The 13,174-nt window shown below is 38.4% G+C and overlaps 1 protein-coding gene across 1 annotated transcript in view; it reads left to right on the plus strand.

The window, feature by feature from the left end:
- Window positions 1-13,174, plus strand: part of LOC136268600 (ankyrin-1-like) — a 51,765-nt gene that overhangs the window by 4,419 nt on the left and 34,172 nt on the right. The window contains exon 3 of the mRNA XM_066063979.1: window positions 2,164-2,417. Coding sequence (XP_065920051.1) covers window positions 2,397-2,417 — 21 coding nt within the window. The 5' untranslated portion in view covers window positions 2,164-2,396. The remainder of the gene's footprint in view (window positions 1-2,163; window positions 2,418-13,174) is intronic.

A 13,174-nucleotide genomic window follows, 5' to 3' on the forward strand; every position in this document is an offset into this window, starting at 1 on the left:
ACTTATGAGCTCCATGGTTATACAAATACCAACTTATTAAAATAACAAGTTATAAATACTGTTCTGAGTGAAGATAAGCTCTTCTTTACACACTGGAACACTTTGCAGAAAATTGGAACATACCGTATACTTCATAAGTAATGGAAGTTTTACTGTTAATTATTACCGTTTTCCCAATGGCTTTAATACATTTTTATGGGGATCCACAGTATCCAGTAGTTGTGCAATACACAATTAACACTGATTGCATTCCTAAGGTCTTACATGCAACTGGAGCAACTGATATGACAGCCACATGTGGGTAAATGGACTGGCCCTTGAATTGCTTCAACAACTTACCAGCAGAACTAGGTTTTAGATAATGTAATTTGCATAAGTACACAATTGAAGCCATTTACACATAGTCTATAAAGTCTAAGTAAGTAGGATAGAGGAATTCTTAAGAAATTTGCATCATCATTGTGGTTGTGGTAAAATATCTGTGTATGGCCTCCCCATAAACATTTTACAGTTATCTATGTATGTATATAGCTGTATGTATAGGGTAAAACAGTGGACCCCAGGGCCGAGGACCAGAGGATCCAACTCTTTTTGTAATTTTACTCACTTTGCAATATTCTATACTTGTACTAGGTACCTCTGCAAGTAGTCTTGCATGGTCAATCTACTTGTTCCCCGTCACCATGTCTCATGTCTCACACGATGTTTAAACCAATTAGAAATAATAAGCACCTCTGTAAAAGTGTCTGGAGCTGACTGCATTTCTCGGCATTTATAGGCCACTTGCCTGCTGCAATATGAACATACTAGTCTACTATGTCGCCTAGAAACATTGTGCAAATGTACCACGATGTATGAAGTCTGGTTGTTGAGCTGCTGGACTGAAACTTGCTTAGCTAGTAATGGCTATTTCCCCTGAATATTGCACAATGTTCCTAAACTTTAGTAGCGAGTTGACATAATAGACTAGTATGCTCATTGTGCAGCAAACGAGTGGCTTATAAATGCAGTCAGCTTCAGACACTTTTACAGAGGCGCTTATTATTTCTAATTATCGTGTGAGACACTGTGACGGGGAACAAGTGGATTGGCCATGCAAGACTACTTGCAGAGGTACCTAATAGAATATTGTGAAGTGTACAAAATTCCAAGAACCGTTGGGTTCTCGTGGGTCCTGGGTCCTTGGTCCCCTGTTTTTACCTACCCGTATGTATAGCTACATGTATAAAATCCTGTTGGCTGGTAGTTAAATACCTGTATTACATCACACGTTTTCATTCAATGTTATTAAGCCATATGTAAATCCCAAAGGTTTTTTACTGAGTATACATAGCACATTTAATACCTCCATGTAGAGACTACATTGTAACAACCCCTCAGTACAAGATCTTGTAGAAGAATAGAACCATCACAGAACACTGTGATGAACATGCCACTGTAAACCGCATTGATTATGTAATGAGATATAACTCGCACAATTGAGCATCCGCTACTACCACACCTGCCAAGCAGGTGTTTTCCACAATGCAGCTCATTGTTACAGCCCAAAATTGTGAATGCTAGTCGTGGACGGGTTAAGCCTTGTACAGGTGTATAACCATCACACTGCAGTTAGGTGTTGTAGCAGTAGAGTCAACTGAGTTTTGTGCATTTTGTAGTGCCAGTGCGCTGACAATAATATATAGGAACATGAACACTGTTAAAATCACTGGTTGCCAAAAGGCAGGATGATTATCATAAACTTATTGACAGTAATATTCCGAAACACATTTATAAAATATGAAATGGTCAGCAAGAAGATAGGTCCTGGTTGTTAACTCTAATAGAATTCCCCTGAACTCTGTGTAGAGAGAAAGTTGCAGAATTTCAAAAAACGTAATACAGCCACTTGATTGCCTCCTTAAACACAAGGATACAAAGTGCAGTACTTAAAGTCTTATAAGAGCATTGATTTCCTCACGTTGTTTTGCACAAACATTTCTTTAGAATTGTACTGTATATAATTATACCAGTGCATGAAAAATTATTTCCTGAAAAGGCTATTATATTAGATCTAGGCTGAGTTATCTATATCTACTGTTATGGCTTTATGTGTAGTGAATGTGACATCCTGCACAATTAAACCTGATACAAGTCAATGTAACTTAAATCACTCCTCTTTAGGGGACATCTTCAAAATGAATTTAGACATCATAATGGTGCTAAAGAGGGATTTCAGCCTGTCACATTTTTACCCTACATGCTGCACAAGGGGTAATGTAATCGAACTGTATGTCTGTTGTCATCGTCTGATCAAGATTTGGGGGCAACCAGCAGCTCAAAATCCAAGTCAATAAGTAGATTTCACAAACGCAAGTCTCCTGAACTGTGGAGAGAAAGATGCAGCCACTTGCTTGATGCCAAGGATACAAAGTGCAGTGAGTATTGATTTCCTCATTGTTTTGCACAAACATTTCTTCAGAATTGTACTAGTATTAGTTAGAACAGCTGACAAGGTTTCCACACTATTGAGAGACCCGAGAATAAAGCTACCCACAAACTTAATTACTGAGGCCACAACTGTGGGTAGCCAAGCCCACATCATTTTACAGACTCTAAAACCAATGTCAGCTCGTTCTAAGTGATTTAGAAAATTTTCCTGAATGAAGTAAGTAAAGAAAGAGTGAGAGAAGGTGGAAAACTGTGCATCCTAGCATTGGGATTTATCCTTAAGTCAAGTTGGTTGTGTCAGTTCCACTGCACTGGCATCACATTCATAACATTACATGAAAAAGTGCCAGTATCAAGTAGTTACTATGCTGGGCTAGAATCATGCTTGTCTTGTCCAGAAAGTAAGCTATTATGAAGCAAACAGTGGGTGCTAGCATTGAGGTTTATCCTTTAAGTTTATTGTATCAGCTCCACACCGTGACATTGGTGTATTGACTGCTTAGATTTGAATGCTGATTGATGTCTTGTCTAGAAAGTGCACTAACAGTAAGGACATTTTGTTTTTGGCTTTTGCCGATTTTTGTTTGATAAATGTAGTAAACAGGTTACTAACTAGCTATTTAGTAACCCAGCCACAGGTTTCTATTGGATTTAGTAACCTCAGACATCAAAGGAAATATTACATAAAATTTTCTAAATATAATGAGGCCATTCCAAGTGGTAATCTTGTTTCTAGTCCCAGTTTTTGCTTTCCCTGATTTGTGCCATTACTTGGTGTTAGCTATGTCTGGTCACAATTCAGGGGCGGATCCAGGATTTTTCAAGAGGGGGGTCTCTGAGCTGGGTGGAGGGTAACCCCCCTAAAGTTCACAAAATTATTCAACTCAGCACATCCGGCCTATATACGGCTGTACGTACCATTCATACATAAAATGTGTCCTTAGGCAAACTTTAACAAGCACGATGTGTGTATCTAGCTATAACTAGCTGGAAACCTACACTGCTGTTTGTGCAGCTTATTGCTATACTATGCTATTGTAGACTTATAGCTTACTACATACGCAACTTCCTGGCACACAGTAGTCACGACGAATGATAGAGCACTTGTTCATTACACCAGAGATTTTCGATCACACTTCTTGCTTGCTTTCACCCTTGCAGAAGTGGCACCAAAAGTGAACCTTGTGCAATTGCGAGTGAAGTTGGTCTTCCTGACTGTGTCACTTTGTATTTCACACTGACGAGTGCGGGGACCGGCATTCTATGTCTTCTGGGTGAGGTCTCAAGAACAGCCGAGTGATATCATGTGCCCATATTGACCAATGGCGGAGTCAGGTGTATTACCACAAAAGAAAAGTAACGGCAGTAAAACACTCTTTATATACAAATCAGACGTACCTGACCCCAAGGCCCCCCACCTGTATCCACCCCTGCAATTGTAGGTTGCTTTAAATAGAGCCATACCAACGTGCCGATTATCTGTGTTTAAAATGCTGTTTGGTAGCTATGCATCTACTTGTTCACTATTTCCTCTTGCATAGATGATTTTTCCTATAGTGTGGTTAAATTAACCTTTATGATCTTAGTTACAGATGTAGGGCTAGTTGCTGTAGTATATAGTGTCGCTAGAATACCTAGGATCATTGTGGATCATGCCATGCCCAAATCTATGTCACTAACAGTGTTGGGCAAGCTACTTTGTAAAAGTAACTAGTTACATGTTACATATTACTTGCAACTGAACTATTTAGTTACAGTTACATATTACCCATAAAATAAACTAACTATAATAATATTACATATTATATTACTTTGTGTCTACAGCCTTAAGCTGTCATGTGTGAAACTACCACTTTATCACGTGACATGATTGCGTTGTTGGACAATGTGCAAATCTTGGTTATAAGTAAGAAGCTGGTGAATAAACTTCATTCAGTAGGCTTCGTTACTTCGGCGTTACTCAGAGGATAACTAACGAGATTAGCAACTTTGTTACTTTTAGTAATAATATTACGTAATATTAAACTCGTTACAGTAACTATATTACTTAGGTAACGCGTTACATTTGTAAGTAAAGTAACTTAAGTTATATTACCTGTTTTTATAGCGTATTTCATTATATTACTTAGTTACCACAAAAGTAATAATATTACGTAACGCGTTACTCCCAACACTGGTCACTAATCATCTCAATCAACATATACATGTAGCTCTTAATTAACACCTAAGTTTTGATCAAACTGGGTCTCCGAGTCAGATCCAGTATACTCGTGGGCAGCCAGGTCAGCAGTACTGACTCGCTGTTGGAACACCCATGTATCCCCATTCTTCTCATTCATGTCACAGTACAGTGTCTCTATAGCTGCTGAAGCCTTGTATTGAAGTGATAATTATTAAGACAATTATTCAAATTGAAGTAGACTAAGACTTTGTGCTGGCTACTATGGGAAATAACATACATCCATTAAAGAATTTGTTAATGAATGAACATGAATGGCGTCTATGTAAACATGCATAAGTCTAAGTAAACTTGAGTACACACAATTAGAGTCTAAATAAACAATTAGATAATACAAAAGTTTAAGTAAACACGAACAGAAAGTTGCAAAGACTTGATGCATATTACATTGTGTAGTTAGTTATATACATCATGTTGTTTCTTGCCTTTAAATCAATAAGCTTATAATAACATGCATATGACTACCACAGAATTTTTTGTCAACCAGACTTTCACACTGCCACACATTTACATTACAGTAGTCTGCACTTTGTATATACATACATATGTATGTATAGTGTATTAAATCTTACAGTTAATGTACAGGTAGGAGCTAGTAACAGAGAATGTTTAAATGAAAGACATTCACAATCAGTAAGTATTTATTTATACAATCGTTGTCATCTATATATAAAATTATGTGTGTGTATTGTAAGCACATGTACATACGTATATAGACACATGTGACAGCATACTAAACTAAAATGCAATTAAATACAAAGAATTTCTGTGTGATGTGGTCAAAACCCATCGTAAAAAAGGATCAGTTTTATTCTGATAGTGTGGTGAACAATTTTAAATTGCAAACTAGAAATATACCTGGCCTTTATTTTTGATGCTACATTGAGCTGGTCTGATCATGTTTCTCGTACTTGTCAGAAGTTGGGTTATTTAATTAATCAACACAGACATGTTCTTCCTTCTAAACTTCTAATGGATTCACTGGTTTTATCACACATGCATTATGTGTCTGGGGTCCATCATTGAATCAATGCCAGTTGCTACATTTACAATGACTTCAAAACTGTGCGGTGCAACTGGTGTTTTCCATTAAACAAGACTGAGCATATCTTTGACAAGAGCTGCAAAAGCTTAAAGTTATGTACCCAACGTATTCATTTCCGCTTGGCTTGTGCTATGTTCCATCAATATTATGTTTATGCCACCTATGCAGTTTGGAAACCACACACCCTACGACACTAGAACTCCACCTTACTCTGCACATTTTATTTGAATTTGGTTGTCTCAAACCGAGAAGTATGTAAGACACCATAGTATGGAACAATCTGCCTCAGAAATTAAAGGAACCGATATCTAACGTTTCAGTTACATGTTTCTGACTCCCTGTATTCACAGGCTTTAGCCTTCTCACAGGTCCCTAGTGGGATAGCATTTAATAAAACTTTTATGATGCCACTAGTACATGTGTATGTGTGTATTAAACTGCCATCAGTTCTACTGTGTTTGTGTGTACGTATTTGTGTCCCTCCAGTGAGGAAGAGCGGTGCTGTCGATCATTGAGAGGTAAACTCATCAATCAATCAATCGTACAAAAAGCAAAGCATGTAGACAAAATCACACCATAACTACATACCATACATACAGTAAATTCACCCATGTAGACTGCAATACGAAGTACATATATTCAACCAGGCAAGACCTTTGTATCTATAAAAATAATAATAATACATCCCTTCTAAAAGTTGGGACTTTATGTGCGTATTATATGTAGCTCTATAATAATTGGTACGGTTATCTTGAGTATGAGTATCATCAATAATGATGGCCCTGCACTTATAGCAGACATGATAAATGAAGAGAGATCAAATCAATTTGATATTCCATAATCTTGCAGAATCAACTTCCAATTGTGAATAGTCTGAAGCTATTAACTATACTACTGATATTTTAACAACTATTATACCTATGGACAATGGTCACTGTAACTATGGCACAAAGGCCATGCACAAAGAGCTAACTGAGATTTACTTTACATGCATAAGCAAATGTATTTACACATTATTACTGTACAAGTACACATGGCAGTTGATAGGTCATAATGTAAATCCTAAACTACAACACACGAATGTGAAGTATGCACAACACTGACATTAACACACATGGTATATAATATGTCGCAGATGCAACACGTACACACAGGACTATTATTCTAAAGCTCTTGCCTATTATGCAAAGAATTTGTAACTCATGCAGATAACAGAAGAATAAAAACTATTAAACTTTTACTTTTGCATGTATAGTAGTATGCACATGTACATATAGTGCACTTCAAAAATTTATTGAATGTAGCTAGTTGCATAATAATACAAGTCTACTCCATCTATCCATTGAATCAACCATAAGAATGATTAACTATAGTAAATTTCAGCAACTGCATGTACCTCCAGTTTGTGATGGTTAGAACAATGGTTTACTACTGCTAGCTAAACTTTTATCATCAATAAAGGAAAAGTTTATGATTATGATTATTAGCTATTACTACTGAAAATGCAGTTTTTCAAATCAGTATAATTATTCAATTGTTTAGCCCAAAATACCAATCATGTACAAATACAAGGTCATTCGTATGCACAGGGGTGCATGGGATTGGATAGCTGGTTTCTGTCATGATATACGTTATCTGGGAAATAGATAGCAGCTGAACTTGTAATGATTAATTCCGAACTTATAATTGAGAGGGTGATGGTGGTGGGTGGAAGACACTAAAGTGCTCAGGAATTGTTATGATGAATCATAATCAATGTCTCAGTTGTGAAACAATTTCACTTCAGTCTTGACACATACTGTAGCCATTTTAAGTCAAATAACTAATGTAGCTAGATGCATCATGTTATATTATATCATAGTCGGATTTCCTCATTGAGCAGCATGTCATTGAACTATCTCCATGAATTTGTAACTATGGTACTGATGTATGTAGCTAAACTAGCTACATGTTTAGTTCTGCAGGAACATCTATAATAATTATTACATGCAGATTTCACATATGTTATGAGATTAAAATTACAGTCAAAGAGAATCCCTGAAAGATGCTGGGTGACACAGTGCAAACATGCACTGAGTGGTTGAAAATAGCTATATTGCCATTTGGCACACTTAATATTCACCATTAAATTTTGAGTCCAGTTAAGCGCCGGATAGCTACTAATAATTATTATCAAACTATGCAGATGCATAATCAACTGAAGATTATAAGGAAAAGGCCATTGTTGGATTTGAAATAGCTATTTGCGGTTTGCACTTGGGTGAAGTGGAATGTTCAGTATCTATAGCTAACCGGCGCTATAAAAAGCACGCAATTTACAGTACGCTACCCAGTGTTCAAGTACGCAACTTGAGTCTCTGCCTGCAGACAACGATAGTCACCTGCGTTGCTTACTATACGATACTTTACTGTGGCTTAGTATCTACAGTATCAGCTGGGTTCGTTAAATCCTGTTGTGAATTTATTCAGTACTTTGCCGACAGATAGGCACTGGAGGGTGAACAACACGCTGAAGAGGACTGAAAACACGACCTTCGAGCCGGTCCGCCTTTTCCTATTAGAAGTAAGCTAGCTAAATTATTCAGTTCAGTGATGTTCCCGTGGGCCTAGGTCTAGCAGATTCCTACTATAGAGCCCGGACTAGTGCACCTATCAATGTATTCCCCTCCCCCCCCTCCCCCCCCCCCACTCGGGCGTAAGTCTTTACAGGGGGACGGAATTGACACGAAACTGCTGCCCCACTATGGGGCATTACAAGTATTTTTTGATGTAATCGCCTTCTGTGCTATGTCAAATCCCCGCGTTGCAACTCATGGGGCCAACAGTGGGATAGTAAGAGGGTGTCACGTAGGTACGCGCTGTAGGAAGATCTGCGACAGCGGTCCAAATGTTGACCGGCCAAAATTTCGCTTTGACCGAGAAAATATTATATATCGTATCGTTTAATGTTTGCCGATATCGAAAAGTATCGTTATGTTTTTTTCAGATTTTGATATTTCGATATGATATGTCACGTGATCTGAATTTACTTTAAAACGTGTATTTTAGCTTATTTAATAGCTTTCCATTACCTTCAGATCACTATTACTCTTAGTATGTGGGCGGAAAAATCCCCATTGTGTATAACCATATAGCTACCTACTATCAATTATGCAAGAAACCAGCAATTTACTCATGCAAATTCAGGTTACAATATCGTATCGAAAAGTATCAATATCGGACAATTTTAGTCAATATCGTATCGATATTGTCATAAATATTATATTCTCCATACCCAGGTACGGAGAATATAATATCTATCATATTGTATCATGCTGAAAATCCTGGTATTGCCCATCACTATTAATTTGACCTGTGACTAAGAGCCCTTTTCAATCATAGACCGGTGACCTAGCTTTCAGTACTTTTCAATTGTGGGTCAGAAATTTTAGCCTTGATCATTGACTTGGCACAGATTTGGTGGCCTTGGCCTTTGATTTAGACTTTGACTTAGACTTTGACTGCGGTCGCAGATCTACCTACAGTGAGTGCCTGCATGTCACCTTGCGATAGGTTTGCCCTACTATGGAGCATTTGACATTTGGCTGTGTCAAATCCCCACTATAGCCCCATATATGCCTGGGGGGGGGGGGGGGTGTGGACAGTGGGGCAATACATTGATAGGTGCATAGAGCAGAAGTAACACGATCAATTGTTCTCATGCAGGTTATTATTATCATTATATTTGATTAGCTAGAGCGTAAAGCTAATTTACAAGCACAATTGCAAATACGTATTATAGTATCTATTCAGTAAACTTTTGAACTGTTTAATTGATCGACATGAACAACACCTGAAGGCAATCGGTTCCATTCAGGAATGGTGCGTGGAAAATAGGAGTACTTAAAATAATCTATGATAGGCCGGTAATGGAGGAACTTCATGTCATTTATTAATCTGGTGGTAGTAATTGGTGATAGAGTTGGGAGATAATTTGTTGGAATATGTAAGATATTATAATATAAAGTAAAATTAGATGAGTGCTCTCTCTTCGAAGTTATAAGGTTGGCCACTTAAGTGATGACAACAATGAACTAATACTGTCCCTAATATTTCTTCTCCAAGGTTGGTTCAATACAAAGCGAGCTGAATCATTTCAAGTTTATTAATTTGATTTTGGTGGTAAGGATCTCAAATAGATGAAGCATAATCTAGTAATGGTAACACAAACTGCTTGTAGCTCAATTCTTTCAATGCTTTTGAGCAAGTGTGGAAGTTACGATTCAAAAATCCAATTAATTTCATTGCTTTGCCACATACATAGTCAACGTGCGGTTGCCAAGAAAGTTTATGTAACTCCAAGATAGGAATGTTGTTCAATGATGTTAAGAACTTGACCTGACATTGAGTATAAGAATTCACTTTTGTGGTGGTGTTTGGACATGCAGTTGTATGATACAGTAGTTATTGGTGTTAAATTTCATTTTCTACTTGTCAGCCCAGGCAGAAGGCCTTTGTAGATCTTCCTGAAATATTTGGTGGTCAGTAGCAGCAGTTAATATTGGACGATAAATCAAACAATCATCTGCCTAACTGTGCTCTGAATATCTGTGACCAGATCATTTATATCAGAAACAAGGTGGGCCCAAGAACTGAGCCCTGGGGGACATCTGATGTGACTTCGCATGGGGCAGAATATGAGCCTTCGACTACAACTTGTTGTGTTCTATTGGACAAAAATGAATTTATCCATTGCAGTGGCTTCCCTCTTATTCCATAGAATTCTAGCATTTGTACAAGCCTTGAATGTGCAACCTTATCAAAGGCTTTAGAGAAATCTAAAATGCCAATGTCAACCTGAGTTCTGTTGTTCATAAAATGGGAGAAGTCGTGTATGGTGAGGAGTAATTGCAATTCACATGAGTGTTTTGTTCTAAATCCAAACTGGTTGGGACTTAATATTTGGTGAGTTTTCAAGTGCTTCATTATCTGACTATCTAGAATATGCTCAAATGTTTAACACAAGATAGAAGTCAAAGAAACGGGTCGGTATTTTGATGGATCAGATCTCTTATAATTCTTTCTTGAAACTGGTGTAACATAAATTCTGGTGGCAGTTCACTAGTGTCTAAAGACTGTTTGAAAAGATGAGTGATCATTGGAGTCAATTCCTGTGCCAACTCATGCAGAATCTAATGTTGTCAAGCCCGCAGGCCTTGTGAGGATCTATTTGAGAAAGTAAGGTAAAAACACCATGCTCCGTAGTACTGATTTCAGGTAGAGGTGGATAAGTTGATTCTGGTAGTGCTAGTAGTGAACTTAAGTCTTTAGTGGTGAATAGAACCATCCTGCAGGAATCTGCCAGATAAGGTCCTTTTTTCTTGCAAGAAATATTCTTGTAGGAGAAACCTTCAATTCCGACAGGATTGATTGATTCTTGCCGGCACTGGGATCAGGTCCTTTATTGCAATATCTTGCATTTTTGTTCTTTTCTACTGGGTTGCATGTGGTAAACACTTATGATGCCAGATTTGGGCCAAACTTATTATTAACTTGCTATCATTTAATGACAATTGTGACCCAGTCTGAGAAAACCGGTCTTATTGCCCATGTCAGCAGATTCGATTTTTCACCCAGCACACAAAGCTACATGAATAAACTATCTAATTCCACAATCACAACCAGCTAGACTTGAGTGGTCTGGTTTTGCTGGCTGCTTTTCCCAAGCCCAGTGGCAATCTGTACATGCGGTGTGGGACCTTAATGGAACTCTGGTCAGCCTGGGGATGACTGTATGTGGCTGTACCTCTGCTGTGCATTTCCTTTCATTTTAGCCAACTTTGAGACCTGGATGGCCCAAAACTTGGCCAAATTCATCCCTACACCTTCCTTTTCAATTTTTGAACACCATCTTGCCCGCCTTCCAGGCCCCCGCCTCCCACCCCTTTTGCAGCTCGCCTGATACAATCAACCTTGGTTTAAAAACTATCTAAAATGGCAGGAAATTTAGTTGTTGGCTACTTGCACGGTGGATGCTCTGGAAGGTAAGGGATTGGTGTAAAATGTGTAAAAATTTGGTACACATAGCTTCAACCATTGGCAAGCTACAACACACTAAATACTTAAAACCGGCGTTTCTCGATACTTTTAAATAGGCGATAAACCTGGTTTTCCCAGACTGGGTCACAATTACTACCTGTACATGCATGTCCTAGGTTGAGTCCACACCAGACTTTGGTACATAGCTAGCTCGAATCTCCCCTGTTCGAGGAATCCTCTGGATAAGTTTCTAGCTAATGTGTAACCCCAGAGAATGGGTCTGCGAGGACGAGACTGTAGGGGTAGATAATAGCTAGATATCAGTAGCTACGTATATTGACTAGTTTTTTTGCGCCAGAGCTACGTATGCCCATAACAGTTTTACGCAGGACTCTCAAACAGTACTTAATTCAACAGTCTGGACTATACTGGAGAATTCGAATGCTGTTCATAAAGCAATCAGTTGCTTTTTGGCACGTGGCTGTGCTGATTGAAACACTTTAGGTATTTAATTTGTCCTGTTCTTGTTTGCTCAAGTTTTGTGTTGTACTTTTATTTTTAAAGCTATGCAGCTTCTTTGCATGCCTGTAGCTATTGTGCTTTTTGCACGTCAGTATAGTTGCATGAGTCTGAGGTAGCTATATATGTAATTTTTGAACATATTCTCTCTAAGCTTGAGTCATTTTGTTGGTTAAACTATAGCTGCCGGTCACCATTTTATTACACTGAATATTGCAAATGAACATACTAGTGAGCCATATGGAGGTGTTGGTGGAGATGGAGTCGTTTATCAGTAATTGTGACTGGATTTTGGAAAAACGATCCAAATTGCACATTAGAAGTTTCGAGATAAACGGTTTTAAAGAATTCAAGCCAGCATAACTCTCCAAGGATAGCAAGCACGTGTATGAAATTTAAACAAAAGATGCATCAATCTATTACCTTTCAGGCCACTTCTAGTACTTGTAGCTGCTTGTAGAGTTTCCCGCCAAATAAGAGAAAATCTGAGCAGTTGGATGAGCGAAGTAGTATCACGAGTGCTCACAAATGGGTGGGGGGTGGCGGGGTGGGCAAGGGTTAGACCTTAGAATGGAGGCAGACCAAGATTGGAGTCCAGAGACGAGGCAGTGCTGGCTCCCTAGAGGCTGATATGTAGCAAAATCCACAGAAAAACGTCTGGCCAACATTATCAGGCTGTCCACCAGTAAACCACTGATTCTTGCCAAGCCAGGTCCTTCACAAGGTCTAAAACCGCCACTCGAGCTCTACACACCATCCATGCAGAAAAGATGTCTGTTAAAACCAGCCTCAAGTAGTTTGAGTGGTACTAAGTGTGAAAACTACTAGTACAATAGTGTAGCTATCCACTGGATGTGTTAGTTTGATTTTGCCTGATGTGCGATTTGGATCGGTTTTGTGAAATCTGGTCACAATTTTTTGTT

Source organism: Dysidea avara, chromosome 1 (assembly GCF_963678975.1).
Source record: "Dysidea avara chromosome 1, odDysAvar1.4, whole genome shotgun sequence".
Classification (NCBI taxonomy): Eukaryota; Metazoa; Porifera; class Demospongiae; order Dictyoceratida; family Dysideidae; genus Dysidea; species Dysidea avara.